General features: G+C 47.7%; 1 protein-coding gene across 1 annotated transcript in view; it reads left to right on the top strand.

Moving 5' to 3' along the window:
- The window catches only part of Swip-1 (EF-hand domain-containing protein D2 homolog Swip-1), a 95,830-nt gene that overhangs the window by 45,905 nt on the left and 30,896 nt on the right, over positions 1–19,029 (top strand). The window contains exon 2 of the mRNA XM_050169773.3: positions 7,262–7,409. Coding sequence (XP_050025730.1) covers positions 7,262–7,409 — 148 coding nt within the window. The remainder of the gene's footprint in view (positions 1–7,261; positions 7,410–19,029) is intronic.

Below are 19,029 nucleotides of genomic sequence, written 5' to 3'. Positions count from 1 at the left end.
AGCTACAGAACAGGTATTCGGCTTTAACTCAGGAAGAGGACCTTAGTGTTGAAGCAATAAATGGCAATCTTATGGACATCATTAAGGAGTGTGCAATAGAAGTCGGTGGTAACTCCGTTAGACAGGACACCAGTAAGCTATCGCAGGAGACGAAAGATCTGATCAAGAAACGTCAATGTATAAAAGCCTCTAACCCTACAGCTAGAATAGAACTGGCACAAGTCTCCAAGTTAATGAATAAGCGTAAGACAGCTGACATAAGGAAGTATAATATGGATAGAATTGAACATGCTCTCAGGAACGGAGGAGGCCCAAAAACAGTGAAGAAGAAACTAGGAATAGGCAAGGATCAGATGCATGCGTTAAGAGACAAAGCCGGCAATATCATTACTAATATGGATAAGATAGTTCAAGTAGCTGAGGAGTTCTCTAGAAATTTATACAGTACCAGTGGCACCCACGACGATAACGGAAGAGAGAATAGTCTAGAGGAATTTTAAATCCCACAAGTAACGCCAGAAGAAGTAAAGAAAGCCTTGGGAGCTATGCAAAGGTAGAAGGCAGCTGGGGAGGATCAGGTAACAGCATATTTGTTGAAGAATGGTGGGCAGATTGTTTTAGAGAAACTGGCCACCCTGTATACGCAATGCCTCATGACTTCGAGCGTACAGGAATCTTGGAAGAACGCTAACATAATCCTAATCCTTAAGAAAGTGGACGCCAAAGACTTGAAAAATTATAGACCGATCAGCTTACTGTCCGTTGCCTACAAAGTATTTACTAAGGTAATCGCAAATAGAATCAGGAACACCTTGGACTTCTGTCAACCAAAGGACCAGGCAGGATTCCGTTAAGGCTACTCAACAATAGACCATATTCACACTATCAATCAGGTGATAGAAAAATGTGCGGAATATAACCAACCTTTATATATAGCTTTCATTGATTACGAGAAAGCGTTTGATTCAGTCGAAACTTCAGCAGTCATGGAGGCATTGCGGATCAGGGTGTAGACGAGCGGTATGTAAAAATACTGAAAGATATTTATAGCGGCTCCACAGCCACCGTAGTCCTCCATAAAGAAAGCAACAAAATCCCAATAAAGAAAGGCGTCAGGCAGGGAGATACGATCTCTCCAATGCTATTCACAGCATGCTTACAGGAGGTATTCAGAGACCTGAATTGGGAAGAATTGGGGATAATGGTTAATGGAGAATACCTTAGTGAATTGCGATTCGCTGATGAGAATGCCTTGCTTAGTAACTCAGGGGACCAATTGCAATGCATGCTGACTGACCTGGAGAGGCAAAACAGAAAGGTGGGTCTAAAAATTAATCTGCAGAAAACTAAAGTAATGTTTAACAGTCTCGGAAGAGAACAGCCGTTTACGATAGCTAGCGAGGCACTTGAAGTGGTAAGGGAATGCATCTACCAGGTAGTGACCGCGGATCCGGATCATGAGACTGAAATAATCAGAATAAGAATGGGCTGGGGTGCGTTTGGCAAGCATTCTCAGATCATGAACAGCAGGTTGCCATTATCGCCCAAGAGAAAAGTGTATAATAGCTGTCTTACCAGCACTCACCTACGGGGCAGAAACCTGGAGGCTTATGAAAAGGGTTCTACTTAAATTGAGGACGACGCAACGAGCTATGGAAAGAAGCATGATGGGTATAACGTTAAAGGATAAGAAAAGAGCAGATTGGGTAAGGGAACAAACGCGAGTTAATGACATCTTAGTTGAAATCAAGAAAAAGAAATGGGCATGGGCAGGACATGTAATGAGGAGGGAAGATAACCGATAGTCATTAAGGGTTACGGACTGGATTCCAAGGGAAGGGAACCGTATAGCAGGGGGCGGCAGAAAGTTAGGTGGGCGGTGTTAGGGTTGGCGTCTGGCACCACGTGTTGAAAGGAATTTCAACCGACCATCTCACCCTGCCTCGTCGAAATGAGGCGTGACTTCGCCTGCTATTGTTGGCGTCCCGTTCCACGTGCAGAAAGAACTTTCTCTCGCCCGACCTTCTTCCACCAGGCCTCGTCGAAATGAAGCGTGGCTTTCTAATTCGCCATGACCATTTCGAGTGCCTGCCTGTCTGCCGGAAGCCCCGTACCGTACAGGCCTCTTTTGTGTGTGTATGTGTGTGTGGGTGTGCGAGTTTAGAGAGACTCTTTTCCCGAATTGGACCTAGAGGAGAACTTCCACGAACCCGCAACGCGCAGAAGATGCGGACAGGCGTCTACAATTCCAGGAGGCGGGACGACCTCTTCCAATCAGCAGGCTCGGTATAACCAGAGGAGGAGGGGCCCTCTTCCTGTGCCGGTCACGTGACGTCGACGGAAGCGAGATCCCGCCCACGATTGTAGAGAGCCTATTTAAGGGGCTCCGAAATGTACTTTTGATCACTTCATGCTCTTCTCATCATCTTTCATCTACCTTTGAATAAACCGTGCAAGTTTCGCACTAGAAATCGTCTCGCCCTTGCTTGGTCGCCATGGTCTACCGGATGCCTGCAGCCCGCCGACAACGCCACGCTACCCAATAAGTAACGTCGGTCGAGCTTCGATAAGCAGGCGCCGCTACAACTCGCCAGCAGTACGATACGTATATCCTGGAGTACGCAACAGCGGATGAGATTAAGAAGTTTGCAGGGACAACATGGCCACAATTAATACATGACCGAAGTAGTTGGAGAAGTATGGGAGAGGCCTTTGCCCTGCAGTGGGCGTAACCAGGCTGATGATGATGATGATGGTTAAGATGATGATGAAACACCGGGGCCACACGTTTCAGCTTCGCTGGTTAAAGGGACACTAAAGGTTACTATGAAGTCAAGTTAAAGTGATAAAGCAATGCTCGAGAACGTCTAAGGCGTCAATCTAATCGCGAACTGACCTTTAGTAACCAAGAAATTGAGGTAAATGCATGACACGATTTGAGACCCCCCAGCGACATTCCGGTAATAGCCCGATGACGAAGGCACTCCTCATCATAATTTATGTCACTAGTACTAAACTACTCGTATTAAAAAGATCATTTTATTAGGTTATAAGATGGAAGAAAATGCTACCTGTCTGCTTGTGTTCGATCCTAAGAAAAAAAATAACATTTTGACGTTACTCTGCACGCTCGACTCTGCGCCGCGCGCGCTTTGGAGTTTCAGTTGTTACGTTATCGCGTCGTGCTGCGCTGGTTATGCTGGCTCGTGAAACTTGCATTTGGAACAAGCAGCGAGAATGCCACGTCCATCTGAAGTCGTGGGATGCGCGAACGGTCTGCGAAACTTGGCCAAGGGCAGTTGCAGCGTCGAATCCATCCAACGTTGCTTATCAGTGTGTGTCAGCGAGTGAGCCTCTCCGTTCGAAGTGGTTAAGTGCCGTACATCTGCCACAGCGCGTTGGCAAAGAGCCGAAAAATCGCATAGTGTGCTCGCTGCCCTTTCGTCCAGAGGATTGCGAGTTCAACGCCGACTTACTGAACTCGTGTGGAGTGCCTTTCAAAGCAATGCTTTCCCGTAGCGCTGCACGTTCCGTCGGTCTTGCCTGCATTCTCCGAACCGCAACAACAACTGCAGGTCGAAGACGGGGCGGTGAGTGCGGCATTTGGTTTTAACGAAGGAAAAGCTACAAATGTGCGAATACGTACAGCCATGACATACAGTTGCCGTCGTAGTAGTACGCAACGACGCCGGCAGCGCAAGCCCTCAGCAGCAGGTCATGTTCATTAGTGCTTAAATCGCTGAAGTCGAGCTCAGCATCGCGAGCCAATGTGTCGTTGTCAGGGTCGTCCATTGCAACGAGCGTCAAAGTTGCGGTCATAAAATAAGGAGCCAGCTTATCGTCGCGCGCTTTGCCTTCCGCTAGCCACCACAGTTCTGCTTTCGCGCTGCTGTCTGCTCTGTCTCTGGCCGCGCGTTTGCGTTTTGCGCAGAAAAGCCGTAGCGCCGTCTGCGGGCGCCGTTTTACTCCCAGACGGCGCAACGTCTCTATGAGACTATGACGTCACCAATTCTCGATCGGAGGGCGGGCGATTTGAACTGCGCTAGAGGTACGCGGACGCTTCAGAACGCATTTTCTCTTAGAATAAGGCTCTTCTTCGCAGGAAACAAGCGTTTCGAGATTTCTGGGATGGTATTTCACCAGTCCATGTTGACTCAATATTAACATTTAGTGTCCCTTTAACCATCTGTACGGAGTGCTTGGGCGGATATTTCTTTCTTTATTTCCTTCATTTCGTTCTGGCTAACTCAGAAGGAGCCTGTTCGAGGGCGCTACTTTATGATGCAGGTGGGAGTACAGTCACGTGATATTCGCCATATCTCGCAGGGTTTATTTATCAGTCGGAAAAAATTAGTATACGTCGCTAAAAATATCGCAGTTAAATGTCCCTTGGCTGTGCCTACAAATGCCTTATTGACACTTTGGTAATTATGATAGTACGTCTCGAGTTAGATAGTTAATCACAACTATCTAATTAAATTTCAGTAACTAAAAAATTACTGGCAGCTATTCCGCTGTACTGGAAACAATACCCACTAGCTTTTCTTCGAATAACGCAGTGTATTTTTTTTTTTTTAATCTTGGTGAATGATAGTTAATTGGGACACCCTGCATATATTTATGACCTCTGCATGCAAGTGACGATTTTTCTATCCCTAATAAATGTTGTAAATTATTAGAAGTGTTTTTTTTTTTTTTATGAGTCTCTAGCTTTGCTTACTGGAAAGAGAAGCGATACCGTGACACATATCATTCACGTGCATTTCACACGCCGTTGTTAAAAGACTCTGCCGAAGGGGTCACTAAAGTCTACAGGTTTTCTTCAGGGCCAAAAAGCACGCAAAGCATATTGAAGCGAGGTGAACGTACAACAACATATTCTTCCTCTACGCATAAGCTATCCATACCTTTAGTAAACGATTGTTAATTGACTGGCTCCTTTTCTTTAAAAAACATGAAAAACATTGTCCTGTGTATATATTTAAATGTGGTGTGTATGTGCATGGTGTTTACAGTAGAAATTTAAAACAATGTTGAAGTGACAAAAAACGGATGAGGCAGCCGCCGCTGGTACATTTAATGCGCTTGTTCTCTATACTGTCAGGGTTTGCAGAAGTAAATCAAAGTATGAATTAAAATACATGCACGTCCGCGCCAACAATGATGCAGTAAGCTATTAGCCACAAGAAAATTTAGTGAAAAGGTCGAGGCAAGTCAAAAGTAACCTCAAACAATGTGGGTGAGAAAACTCTGCCAGTGACTCGTTAGGTGGGGGGGAGGTAAGCTTCGGCATCGCAAGTAGTGGCTCCGCCCCCCCCCCCCCCCCCTTTCCGGAGAACTCTAGAGTGAGCTCGGGCCCCTCGGATCCCACATTAGTACAGCTCCGTGCTTCATTCCTTCTTTTTTATTGTGTACAAGTTCTACTTTCACGCTGTTTAATTATGTCCAACGAACCATCCGATACTCAAACTTTTTTTGAAGCTGTCGTCGCTCACCTCAACGGTATCTCAGCTAAAAACTGCCCAATTATGTACTAGACAAAAAGGTTGTTTTGCACGTTACAGCAATTCGCGGTAGAAGAAAGCCATGAATTTGGCACTCAAGGGAATCGTTAGGAATGTATACCACCTGAAATTTACCATGTGCCTTGAACAGGGACGGTATGAGGCACACCCACACGTATACAGAGAATACTTGGAATTCTAAGCAATTAGCGGCATGCTGGCCTTGTGAGGAAACGTGATGTAGGACTGATCAGCGCGAAAAGAACGTGACCCATCGCTGTTGTTGCTGCGCGTGATATGTGAATAGCCAGAAACTGCTCTCCGCAGCTGTCGGGGAGAACGGGAATGCCCTGCGCGCAATTCGATCAGCGATATATCGGTGCTCCAGCAGGCGGCGCGGCATCTCTCGTTGCCATTCAAGCACGTTTCTCCCACCGTGACTGCGTGCGGCAAGCGACACGGAAGGCCTTGGTGTCAAATGTCCCGCGGCTGCGTGTCCACCTCCAGTGGACTGCATGCCGGCTGTGCCAGCGAGGAGACTCGCTGGACTCTCCATCTCGCTGGTACTGGGATTGACGTCGCACTTGACGGTTTCGACGTTTGCACTCTTATCACTGCACAATTATGTGAAGCTTGTGTCGAACTGTGGCCTATAGATGCGCCGGTGTGATCTCGGGGGCCACGATCATACGCGCGGGGCACCGATGTATTTCGCCGAAAGTGTGCGGGCGGATATAGCTCGAAACTGCCGAGGAGACACGCGCAAGCAGCGTCGTGCTGCCGATCGTCTGGGCATCACGGGGGCCAGCCGACGGCCGCCGTGTTCGCCTCTTTGTTGTGCCGATCGGCACATTCGGCGAACCGCTCCGCTCCGAGGCACGTAGGTAGACGGCGTCGGAAACTGCTCTCTCTGCTGAACGCAAGTGAACGCGTCGGAGTTCGACGGTGGCGATCGGCGCGCGGTTATTGGCGGCGGAGCACGAAGGCGCCGCCGACGCTCGTTAAGCTGGAAGGTCGGCTATGTCGCGCGTGCGATATAGCCGATAAGTATAGCGATCGAAACGTGAAAGTCGCGAAGGAAAAAAAAAAACGCAAAACAATCTGGATCTTTGGATGCGCAGCGGTGTACGCAGCGGTGCGTAGAACTCTTCAGGAATTAGGTAAATATTTCTTCGTGGGGTGTTTGTTGAGTCAGGAATTGTTGAGCTTCAGGCATTTTCCCAAAGCCCCTGTGAATGAACAGCCGCAGAAGCGTAAGGAAGACCAGAAAGTTTGTCTTGTTCTGCACGATTCGGAATTGTTCTAATTATTTTTTGTATCTCGTAGAACCCAGAGCGGTAAATTTTTTTTTCGCCGCATACCTGTCACCAACACTCTAAAGAATAAAAATAATACAGAAATGATATTAAAACACTGAGCTTTCCCAACTCTTCTCCTTTTGTTGAATATATTAGTGGTCCTTAAGTTTTCAGAATAATTGGCGAACACGATGGATAACGCAGTCTTTCTTTGTAAAGCACAAAGTTACGTTCTTTGTACACGCACATTGCTTTCTCATTGATGGTGAAATTTGGGGCTGTATTTCACGACTGACGTTTACTTCCTCCCAAGCCACTAACTCATCGTTACGCAATTTCGTCAAAATATGTGGATGATTTGTTCGTGCCCCATTGCCTCCAATAATGGCAGTATGCGCAGATAACCTTAGAATGACCTCGACTAACGTCGAGTCGATGTGCTCGTCCGTGCGCCCGCAGGTTCGACCTGAACGGCGACCATGTGCTGGACTTCGAGGAGCTGAAGCGCATGATGGAGATCCTGGGCGCCCCGCAGACCCACCTGGCGCTCAAGGAGATGATCCGCCAGGTGGACGAGGACTACGACGGCACCATCAACTTCAGGGAGGTCGGTGGTCTTTTAATCTTGCCTCTCGTCGGACGGTGCCGCCATGTCGGCTGCACCTCTCATCGCGCCTGCATGCTGTCCTTCGCGCGCAGCCTCAGTGGCGTAGCAAGGAGGGCTCGCACTTGGCCGGCCGGGAAATTGGGGGAGAGGAGGTGCGTCCCCCATCCCCCGGCTACGCCCCTGATATAGATTCCAGGGAGCCCCTAGATCGACGCGCTGGCTTTGTTCAAGCGTACAAGACCAGTTGCACTGAACACTCATATTGCAATTAAAGGGACACTAAAGGCAAATACTAAGTCGGCGTGGACTGTTTAAATACCATTCCAGAAATCTCGCAACGCTTCTTTCGTGCCAAGAAAGGACTTAACTTCCGAGAAAATTACATCTGAAGGGTCCCTATACCGTTTTCGAAATTAAAATCTGCCGACATACAACCGGGGGAGTGGTGACGACGAGACGTTCATTTGAGGGATCGCCAGCCGTTTGTGGGCAGGCGCGAGCAAGAGCGGGCGCAAGAGAGAAAAGCTGGGGGCTTTTGCTCTTTGCATAGTATATGACTCTGCTTAGGCACTACGGAGGAGGTTTCTTAGCGCGTGTTGTATGCGTTTGTCCCCTAGACATGCCGGCATTGCGGAGTGGGGTCGAGTTTGTTTACGCTTCGACGCCGGCTGCCCACGTGGTGAGGCAGTGGGCACGGATGCCCCATTTGGCGATCGCTGTGTCTAAGGGGCAAGGTTCTCACTGGTGTTGTATAAGTCGCGGGTCGCTTTTCTCGTCGCGACGATATATTGGATTTTTTACAAGCACTGCTCCAGGAGGGCACATGTAACCGGCAAACGGAGGCCTCAGGAGAGCACCTGAGATTATTGGGGGCGAGCTCCACCACTGGAAAAGCTGGGCCACCGTCGGCGTGACGTGGCATGAGGGATCACGTGGACATAGCGGCCGCGTCGGCTGCTTTGGATGCGTCGAAGCGAACTGAAAACGAAAGTTTTTAAGTCCCACCTGCGCTGCGGTTCTGATTAAGTGGTGAGCTTTTCCCGCCTTGGGTATGGGCTTGACTGCACTTGAAAGTACTCTAATAGGTAGTGGCTGCTTTTGGAGGCGTGCCGGATGGTAGGCTACTACTCGGTGCCGTAGTGCCGGACGTACGCAACGAAGCCTGGTGTCAGCCTTATTCACACGTAGCCGCGGGACAAGAAGCTGCGTGAACCTTATCTCACGAAACTGAGAACCGGCAAACAGCCATCGGATACAACTCGGTTATGCAGCAAGCACAGACGCGAGGAAGATTTCTGATACGGCGTCGGGACTGCTAGGTTCGGTGAGTAGCAGAAAACGCGCACGGAGACGCTCGCCCGCTGCCCAGCTTATGTCATGACGCTTTATTAGGTCTATGAACTTGTTGATGCTAGGTTCTGGCAAGTTCACTGGAATGGAAAGGGAGCGGTAAGAAGCACATTTAAAGAATGGTATGACACATGGTCATGTTTGTGTTATGAAATAATGTACTGGATTACACACAAAAAAGTAGCGGGAAATTGCACGCTGAGAAGAGCGACAAACATACAGTGCGGCGCAACTTGAGAAATGATCACATGGAAATGTCCAAGAATTTAGAAAAAAAAAAGAAGATTGAAACGTCGCGACGGCACATCACAGTCGCCGTAGGCGTCGAAGCCTTTATAATGAAATTAAATTTGAATAGCTCTGATAGCGTCCGGGCAACAATGCTTGCTTGTGTGCTGTCAAATGCTCATATTCTGCAGTCTATACAGCTCACGGCACGGTGCGAAAACGCGCTCGCAGCGAAAGCAAAACATTGTGCGCGGTCATTTATGCAGACATGCATGCGGTCGCTGCGAACCCGTGCGATCGCTGCATTGAGGTTTCATTCTGTTATGCTCCATTCGGTTATACAGACAGCCCACTATAAGAACATATTTCACATAGTTTACGCTCAGCGTATGCCTACCTTTCACACAAGAAGCCGGTTCGGGAGACTCCATTGCGGCGACCGCGCGCAGTGGCGTTCACTGTACGTATTCGATAAAGAGATAGTGTCTGTAAACGATTCTGTGCTTTCAGTTTGCCCAAGATTATTATTTTGACGGTAAAAAGCTTCCCTCGTTTTGAGAGTACTTACGAAACTATCCAGGAGGGCTGTCGCGTGATGTTTTTATTGAGCGCCGTAAGCCAAACATATGTGAGGAGCACGCCGCGTTATCCCTCATACTGCGCAAGGGAGGCGCTTTTGACAGATGGCGACTCCGTAAGTCCTCGCCCCCATAAAGCAGGCGGCGCAGGCCTCTGCGAGCCCCAACCCACGGACCAGTCCGGATTCTTGCTTTGGTGTCCCCGTCGCCGCTTTCGTGTCCTGGAGGCGCCGCCAATAATGCGAAATAATGACACGTTGTTACAATTAGTAAAAAGCACGATTGAATAAATATAATTACGTCCAGCCCCCAGCTTGTGACGCTAAGTTCAGCATTACCACGTCCCACGACTTCTGCAGCACCAGTCAGAACTTTGCCTCTGAAGGTACGTCGGGCAGACTTTCTCGCGCCTGCGGCGCTGGTGCTGAGATGCCGGATTAAACCTTTCTTGCTTCTCACGGCGCTGTATACCTTAAAAAAAAAAAAAAAAAAAACATTACTGACTTTTCCGGGGGAGCAGTAGGGGCCGTAGCACCCGCTGCGGTTGCTCAGTGGCTATGGTGTTAGGCTGCTGAGCACGAGGTCGCGGGATCGAATGCCGGCCACGGCGGCCGCATTTCGATGGGGGCGAAATGCGAAAACACCCGTGTACTTAGATTTAGGTGCACGTTAAAGAACCCCAGGTGGTCGAAATTTCCGGAGTCCTCCACTACGGCGTGCCTCATAATCAGAAAGTGGTTTTGGCACGTAAAACCCCATAATTTAATTTTTTTAGGGGCCGTAGTAGAGGGGCAGCGGTCGCCAAATCGGGCGCCAGTGCCTGCTGGTTGGCCTATTTTACCGCGCCGGCAGCCAGCGTCTGAGCGTAAACAAACTCGACCGCACTCCGCAATGCCGGCACGACAGGGGCAACGGCCTGCGCTAAGAAACCTCCTCCGTAGTGCCTAGGCAGAGTCATATATTCAAGGAGCAAAACCCTCCAAATTTTCTGTCTCGCGCCCGCTCTTACTCGCGCCTGCGCAAAATCGGCTGGCGATCCCTCGAATGAACGTCTTGTCAAAGGGTGTGGTGACGTTGCATACGCCATCGCCACTCTTTGCTGCCGTCGGTGACGGCACCCGACAGACGGCAGTATACCGAGCCAAGAGAGAGCGGTGGATTCGCCGCTGCAGCTGTTGTTTGGTCCAGGGGCGTAGACAGTTCGGGCATCCTGAGACATCACATGGAAGTTGAATTCTCTATTACTTGTAGTTGTGCGAGTAATGCGACCCAGCGAAACCAGCGCAGCGCTATGCGATAACGAAACTACTGAAACGCGAAAGCGTGGGCGGCGCAGAGTCGAGCGAAAACGAAACGTTTCGACCGCCCGCGTTGTTGCCAAGGGTAATCTCAATAACTTATTTTTTGTTTCTAAAAATGAAATATAACTGGACAAGAAGCATTTTATTTCGTCTTATGATACAATACAAGGTTGTCTTTTGCAACGAGTGCAACTAGTGACAGAATTTAACTGAGCAGTGCTTTCGTCATCGGGCAAGTACTTGAATGCCCCGGGGGGTGTCTCTAATCATGTACTCCATTTACCTCGATTTCTCGATTATAAAGGTCCTGTTCGTTATAATGTTGACCTCTTAGAGATTCTCGAGCACTAACCTATCACTTCAGCTTAACTTAATATTTGCCTATAGTGTCCCTTTAACGTGCACAAGCCTATGTATACTCCAGCCTGCTCTAGCTCTCTCTAATAATGCAGCTGTGGCAGTTGGTGACGACAAGCCACTAGTATAATGCATCAGCTAAGGTCTCCCGAGTTGTGTGCGGAAGCAAACACAGCATAGTCGTATTTACCGAGAGGGGGGGGGGGGTGCAAAGTATGCTATTCGCACCCCCCTCCCCCCGCACACACACTTATGTAAGCGGGCGCTTTCGGCTGCACGCTGGAAAATCCAGCTGAAGCTAAATTCTCTTTCTTATTAGAGTGACCCCATAAGTAATGCTCTTTTTTTTTTTTTTTTTTTTTTTACTACGTACCCCTCGCTTGGGCAGGGAATATTGTCTCTCGCGCCTTCTCGGGACGCGCTGTAGCGGACGACGCGCGGGATTCGCCACACACGCTCGCAGTGCGGAGGAAGCCCGGCGCTGTGACTACGGGGTTGAGGACGAGAGACGGACGCTTGGAGCAGACGAAGAGGGAACAAAGAGTTTTATACAATATGCACAGATATAGCAGAAACAGCGTACATGTAGCGGTGAGAGCGCACCGGACCTACGGTGGGGCTGGTGGCGACTCTCTCTTCTAACAATCGGCCGGATCTGCCCTCTAGAGGGTGTTGATCTGCCTCGACCCGTCGTCGGCAGGAACGAGGCGGGGCGAGTGCTGGCGACACCCTCGTCGCATTTTTCTTTCGTCGCGGTAGAAGTCTCGATGCGACGCGCCATCGGACTCCTCAGTTCGACCCACGGAAATTGGCCGGCTGTTTCGTTGAACTTTTGATTGGGGGGGGAGCGCCCGTTGCCTTGATGATAGGCACGCAGTGTGGCACAACACTGGGTAGTTTCGTCCCATGCAAATTTCAGCTTGCGCTATGCTCAGTTTTTTGGGGGACCGCCTAACCGTATTTGAAAACAGAATCAGCTTGCTATATTTAATCTGCGTGCGAGGGGAGAGGTCCGGATAACGTATTATAAACAGCCGCGCCCAAAGATTCGTGTGCCTTACGGGGTGGTATCATTGGATTACCAAATGCTGTTACTATTGAATATCTGTCCAGAGATAGTCCACATAGCTTTGCCGTCTCAGTCTGTTATCACCATCAAACATCTACTCAAACCTCTTACAGGTATAACTGTATAATTTCATTGTATAATCACGACTTATCGTAGCTATGTTCGTGAAAATGACATTGGTCGAATCGCAGAGCCATTTCAATACCAATAGAACACTGATATGAGTTTTTTTTTCCTAAGGGCATTGTCACTTCTGACTCTGCCGATTTCGTTTTCATGCTGTTTCTGAATAAGAGCTACACTCGCACTTGTTTCCTGGCAGGAGCAAAAGCAGCAGATATTTTGTATTTTGAAGAAATGGGGGCCACTTTTTGGTAACGTCTAATGAAATATTGAACTGTGTAGGTTGCTTATTGTTCCGTGAAAACAGTTACTGAATACTCGCGCTTTTCCAACTTTTTATGCGTCGTTCACGGCATTTAGTTGTTTTCCACCGGTATCATCGGCAAACTTTGTGGGGCACGGTGTTTATATTTCTTCCAAGTACAAAGCAATGTTCTGAGTAACGAGCGATAAAGGTTTATGCTGTGTAGGTTCATTACAGCCTTTCTAGAAAGTTACTCATTTGAGCGTTCCAGGATGTCATACTGCCGCTAATCGAAGTGTTTCTCAGACTCCTAAAACAACTGCTCGAGATACGAAGTTGAAATTCCGTGAAAATAGGAAGAATTTTAAGCTCAATGCGTTGCGAAACTTTCACGTTCACGTTTCACGTTGCTGCTTTAAATGCAAGTGTTGTAGATTACTAAAGCCTCGTTTTTTCATGTGTTTTCGTGCGTCCTAGGAGTGGGTTATGTCCCTCTTCCAGAAGAATACGTATGCAAGTGGTACACAGCGTTATTATTGTGTTTTACGAGCGGCGTAAAACTTAAGACTGCTGAGCTGGCATAATTACAACTACAACTGAGATAAAAAAAATGCGAACATAGGGCTAACAATGCGCAAAGTTTATGTACGATGGTAAATGCGTGATGATATAATACAGCTTTAAAAGAAACCTTAAGCAATTATCCAAATATCATGCTGCTCTTATTATTATATTCCCAATGTCCCAAGAGGCACAGCGCTTCAGAAATTTTATACTTTGAAGGAATAGACAGCATTTTAAGTGCAATGTGTTGCGAAATTTTAACGTTTCTTGCTTATTTAGAAGCGTTATGAATAATTATTGAACCATTTTTTTTTCTTTTTGCTTATTCATGCGCGATTTATTAGGTTCGCCTGGTGTCCTTGCTGAGCTAAAGAAGGCAGCTTCTTTATGTTTGGCGACTGTAAGGACAACTTAAAGGGACACTAAAGTGAAAAATGCTTTCTTCCGCATCAGTAAATTACCGTTCTACAACACCAAAAATACTGCTCTTACAACGATAGGACGTTTGTTAAGCCAGAAAAAGCGCAAGAACGAAATACAGGTGGCGACGCCTACTTAAGTTCCCGCACCTGGGGGCTGTGACGTCTTGGATTTTGGTGGCATCTTCTAGGGCCTACTAATAATATATAGCGGCTCAGATTGACTACATTGTGTTCTAAAGGAACCAAATACTAAACATGGCAAGTTTCGGGAACCTTTATTCAGCCAACGCGGCCCAAATGCGAAAACATACTTTGGAATCCCTGACGTCACGCTGACGTACTGGTGCTGTGGTTTCGGCGCGAAATTCAAATACTGATACTTGAACCTTCATTTCCTCATCTAATAATCAAACTATTTTTTTAAAATGACTGCCTGCAGGGTTCTCAAACAATGCTTTATTAATCTAAACTGATTTATTGTTTCGCTTTAGTGTCCCTTTAATGGGTGATGTGTAGGTAAAGTTCGAAATAGGTGGGTAATCGGGGCTTTCGCAATAAATTACACATGCAAGTGCTGTAGAATGTTGTGGGCGTGTCTAACGAGCGGGGCAGCATTGAGACCGCTGCATTGGCGGAGCTGTAAACGCCCTGGCGGCGTTTGTAGTCCTAGTTATGGACCAAATTCAGGGAAAATTGGTCGTACACTATGGAAACTTTCTGTGCGAAGTTAGCTACGGTTGCATCAAACACAACCTCGTAAAAAAATTCTTATTGAAGTGTTAGAGCGTGTGATATGGCCGCTATCAGTTATGCTTCCCAGTTTCCCGACATAGCTGTTGATTACAGCAGGTTTATATTTCGTGGAAAGGGGATGGGGGTCATGGTAAGTGCAGTGTACGACAAAATAATTACGTATGTGGTCCGGTTAGAAGCGTTGCAAATAATTACTGACCCGTAGTTATTTCCATATATATTTTCATGCGTCATAAGACGTTTCCAGCGTTGTCCTCGGTGAACTAAATAAGGCACTTTATTTATATTTATCGAAAATAAAGGGCGCGTTATGGGTAGCATGTAGATAAACTTCAAAGTCAGGGGACTAATTATGATTTGCAGTAAATTACGCATGTAAGAAATCCGGAGCTATATGAATGTGTTTTACGGACAAAGCAGAACTTATCCCGCTGACCTGGGAGAACTGTGAACTCATCCGATCTAGCGAAAATTGGGTGTGGCGATGGAGGGAGGACACCGTTCCGGCGAAGTGACACGTGTGTTGATGGATTGCTGGCTTTTTGAATATCCCCAACAAGGAGTGCTCCAAACCATTACATGCGGCCAATTAAGGTTTCAAACAGAACAGTCGTTTATGGGCAACTTTCTAAAGCAGTCCATATATTTACAGGGAACTGAAACTTTTATTGCAACTGCTCGAAAGAAACACCTTCGCTGGAAGTTGGGTTGTTGGTTGTAATTCTCCAAAGTCGCACACATCTGCTGTTATTTTTTTCTTGTAGATATCGCAATTTATGCTGATTGTACTTTGTTGCGATAACCTCAACAATACTAATACCTTATCTAGCGATACGTTTGTGCAGTAGACTTGAACACCAAGTACACTGCTTTGTTGAATTATTGAAATTGTTTGTAGCAAATCTGCGTTTTCTTACGTGCGCTGTACTATACTGCTACTGGGCGGGATCAGGGACGTCTGTCAGGCACTGAGTGCCTTTTCCCCCTTTATTATCTTGAGATGTTATATAATTTTAAGAAATAGACGTAAATTCAAATAATTTGTTAGCCTCCCATGGTTCACGATGTGCGATTGATATATAGGTCTATGTCTGTTAAATTAAAATATAACTCACAGACGCATTTCCAGGCTCTTTCACTTATTGCAATGTATATATATATATATATATATGGAGAGAGAGAGAGAGAGAGAGAGAGAGAGAGAGAGAGAGAGAGGGCGAGGGGGTCCCGCTCGCGAAATAGCTGGCACGCCACAGAAACCCAGTTTTGAAAATCCCCATCTTATTAGAGTGCTCTGCGTCATAAGGGCCGTCACAAAAAGCCGCGCTCTCGATTAAAGCCTCCGACAGATTTCTTCGGTGTCAGCAGTCCCGCCTGTAGTGCACCGCATCAAATGCCGCGTGTAAAATGTCCTTTGTCACCGCAATCTCTGGCAGACGTCGAAGGTTCCTCTCCTCCGAACCGCGCTCAGTATGATCTCCGCAAGGGCCGTTCGACGCGATGCGAACTGTTGGAGGGGATGTACACCCAGGTTGGATTCGAGTAAAATAAAGCTTTCCTGTAAGGACACCTCACGGCTGATCAATCTTCGTAGACGACAAACGAAGTTGACAGTTCCTATGTTGGCCTTGTGTTGACGCATCGTCTAGCTGTTCTGTCGGGGATCTATATTCGGAAGGCCACCTGCGGGTGACGCGACGTATATTATAGAGTTCTTAGTTTTCGGGTTTTACATTTTCTGCAATTCGGGGCGTTAAAATCGGGTGATGATTTGAAAGAGGCAAACGTGGCAGAAATCGGGGGTTTTGTTCTCTGGCAGCATGAAGCCAAGCAGAAATGGGGCATTTTTTCTTGTCTGGCATTCCGAAGTTCGACATTTTCCTGGCAACTTCCCTTTGGACACGAACGTTCTAATTAAACGAGCGATCGAAAGCGCTCACAGGTACGTGCAAGGACAAAGAGAGCTGCTCGCAAATCACACGACGAACTCATCTCTGCAAGTCCTCGTTGTCAGGCAATATTAATACATAAAAAAGAAACATTAACAAAAACAACAAATACAGACGGGTTTGGCAGTACATTTTTGCTTTGCTCTCTGCACTATTTAACCTAAGGGGAAAAAATACAAATAGCAGTGGACACGGACATGCTTTGCAGGAGGGACGATGTTATTCCTTATACTTATAGGAACCCTTCTTGAAGCATTCATTATAATATGCATTGGGAACATTTCTGTGCCCATCCTAGACCTATAGCTGTCAGGCGTTTAGTCCTCGTCTGTTGTCGTAATGTTTTACTGGTTCCTATATAGTCTACCCTTTTGCAGCAACAGTAATGTGTTACCAACTAGACGAATCAGCCACCCTTCTTTGAATGTATAACGTAGTTGGGTACTCTCAACTTCACAGCGACGCCATTCGCCATGTAGAGCAGCGTCAGCGCTGCGTTAATTCGCTTGCCAGCCCATCACCGCCGTTTACATCTATTCGACGTGCCGGAAACGCTATGCAATGTGCCGTTGTCATATTCATTTAAACGCGGCTACTAAAAAAGCAACACGCCTTCATCCACTCAAGGCCGGGATCGCGCTTAACATAATATATTTTTGAGCATGCCAGCTTTCGGTTGTGCGTAAAACAAAAAGGAGGTGTATACCATATTTGTATAATAATAATATTATAATAGCATATATATTGACTACTTGCTTTCTTATTGTTCTTTACGAAAGGGCAAAGGTCGTGGAGAAATCGGATTTAACCTGATTTGAACAAGTTTTGTTCGCGGTGCAAAGAGCGGGTGTTATCGGGTTTTACCCTAAAGCGAAGGACCACACTGCATCTGGGCGTTCGCTATGCACCTCGCATTCTTGTTCGACCAGAACATCGCCAAGAAGAACCACCGCCTCTTCCGAGACCGTCTCGAAGGAATTCGTGTTAAGAACGGATACACATTCGCGAGCCAAGGGAAACGCATCCGAGACACTTCTCCGCGCCCAGTCAGCCGGCGTTTGAAGAACCGCAGAGGAAGTGCGCCGCATTTCGCGTTCCGGCGGTACCCGCACAACGTACACTCGAGGCGGAAGCCTCGTTTCCTCTCTGGCGAAGATATCGGCGCCGGGGGCGTCCGCGCGCAACCTTCTGTGTACGCGCTGAATCACCGTCGGCCATTCAGCCCGCTGCCGTACACGACGGCGGTCCGAGTGGGGCTGATCGGTGGGCGCGTTCACTCCGCGGGACAGACGAGTTCGTTGACTTCGAAAGAGCGCTGTGGACGGGAAGGAAGTGCAGCGGCGCTATTCGGCTGCGCCTGCCCAATCAGCGGCAGCAACTGCGGAATCCACGAGACACGCAGCACACAACGCTGTCTTCAAAATCACTCACACGCGTACAAAACTATTTAATTATTGGCTGAGGACCTCAAGTATGATAGGCAGATTTCTAGAACACCGTCAGAAAACACCGATCGAGTTGATTCCTTTACGCCTGACGTAGTGTCCCACAATTTCTGGTGCTACAATCCTCGAAGAATGAATCAACTAGCTCACTTAAGCACCCTTTTCACTTGTTTTATACCTTGAGACAACATACGCGATCTACCAGTGGTGATGAGCGCACCTGTTAGGCCGTGTTATCGCTGTCTCGCGAAACGCAACGCAAGTAACTCAGCCCGACTCGGCTGGCTGAGAAGCGGCCGAATATCATCGACAGCGCTGCTCGCGCCGCATGTATCCGCTTGCGCGACCCAAGCGTCGGCGCTGCCAGCGATCCGCGCCTGCGCGACGAAACAAGAGCAAACGTACGACACGAGCGGCGAAGAGCACTTGAACTAGGAACAAGCACTCTCGCTTTTACGAGCGATATCTGGACGTCACGTGCCAACTTATAAGCCTCACGTGTAATTTTCTTGCGGTGAAGTGCGAGATAAAAAAGTTCACTTTGAACACGCGACATATGCCGGAGAGTCACACGGCTGTGAACGTGGCTGCCTCATTGGAGCAGCTATGCACCGACTGGGAGATACCAATCGACTGCATGAAGTACATCGTGACGGACGACGGCCGCAATATCCGAGCTGTTGCAAGGAGAGTGTCATAGCTCCAGCGAGCCTGATTTGCGCACACTCTGCAGCTGGCGATCACCGATGCGATGTCGTGTATTCTGGCAATCAACAGACTCTGCAAGAAGGCGAAAGCGATTGTAGGATACTACAAACATAGCCCTAGTGCGCAGAAAAGACTGAACGATCTGCAGAGGCACTTGAACAAAGACGTACTCTATGTTGTGCAGGATGTTGACACAAGATGGAACAGTCAGTACTTCACGCTCTCGAGGCTCCCTGAACTCAAAGAGTCCATCACACTTGAGCTCACCACCTCGGACACGAGCACAGATACCTTTATTTGACACAACTGTGATTTTAAAGGGACACTAAAGGTTACTATGAAGTCAAGTTAAAGTGATAAAGCAATGCTCTAGAACGTCTAAGGCGTGAATATAATCGCGAACAGAGCTTTAGTAACCGAGAAATTGAGGTAAATGCATGACACGATTTGAGACCCCCCAGCGACATTCTGGTACTAGCCCGATGACGAAGGCACTCCTCATCATAATTTATGTCACTAGTACTCAACT

The sequence above is a fragment of the Dermacentor andersoni genome, chromosome 3, assembly GCF_023375885.2.
Source record: "Dermacentor andersoni chromosome 3, qqDerAnde1_hic_scaffold, whole genome shotgun sequence".
Classification (NCBI taxonomy): domain Eukaryota; kingdom Metazoa; phylum Arthropoda; class Arachnida; order Ixodida; family Ixodidae; genus Dermacentor; species Dermacentor andersoni.
Note: the sequence above shows the minus strand (reverse complement) of the source record. Positions and strands in the feature narration are given on the sequence as shown.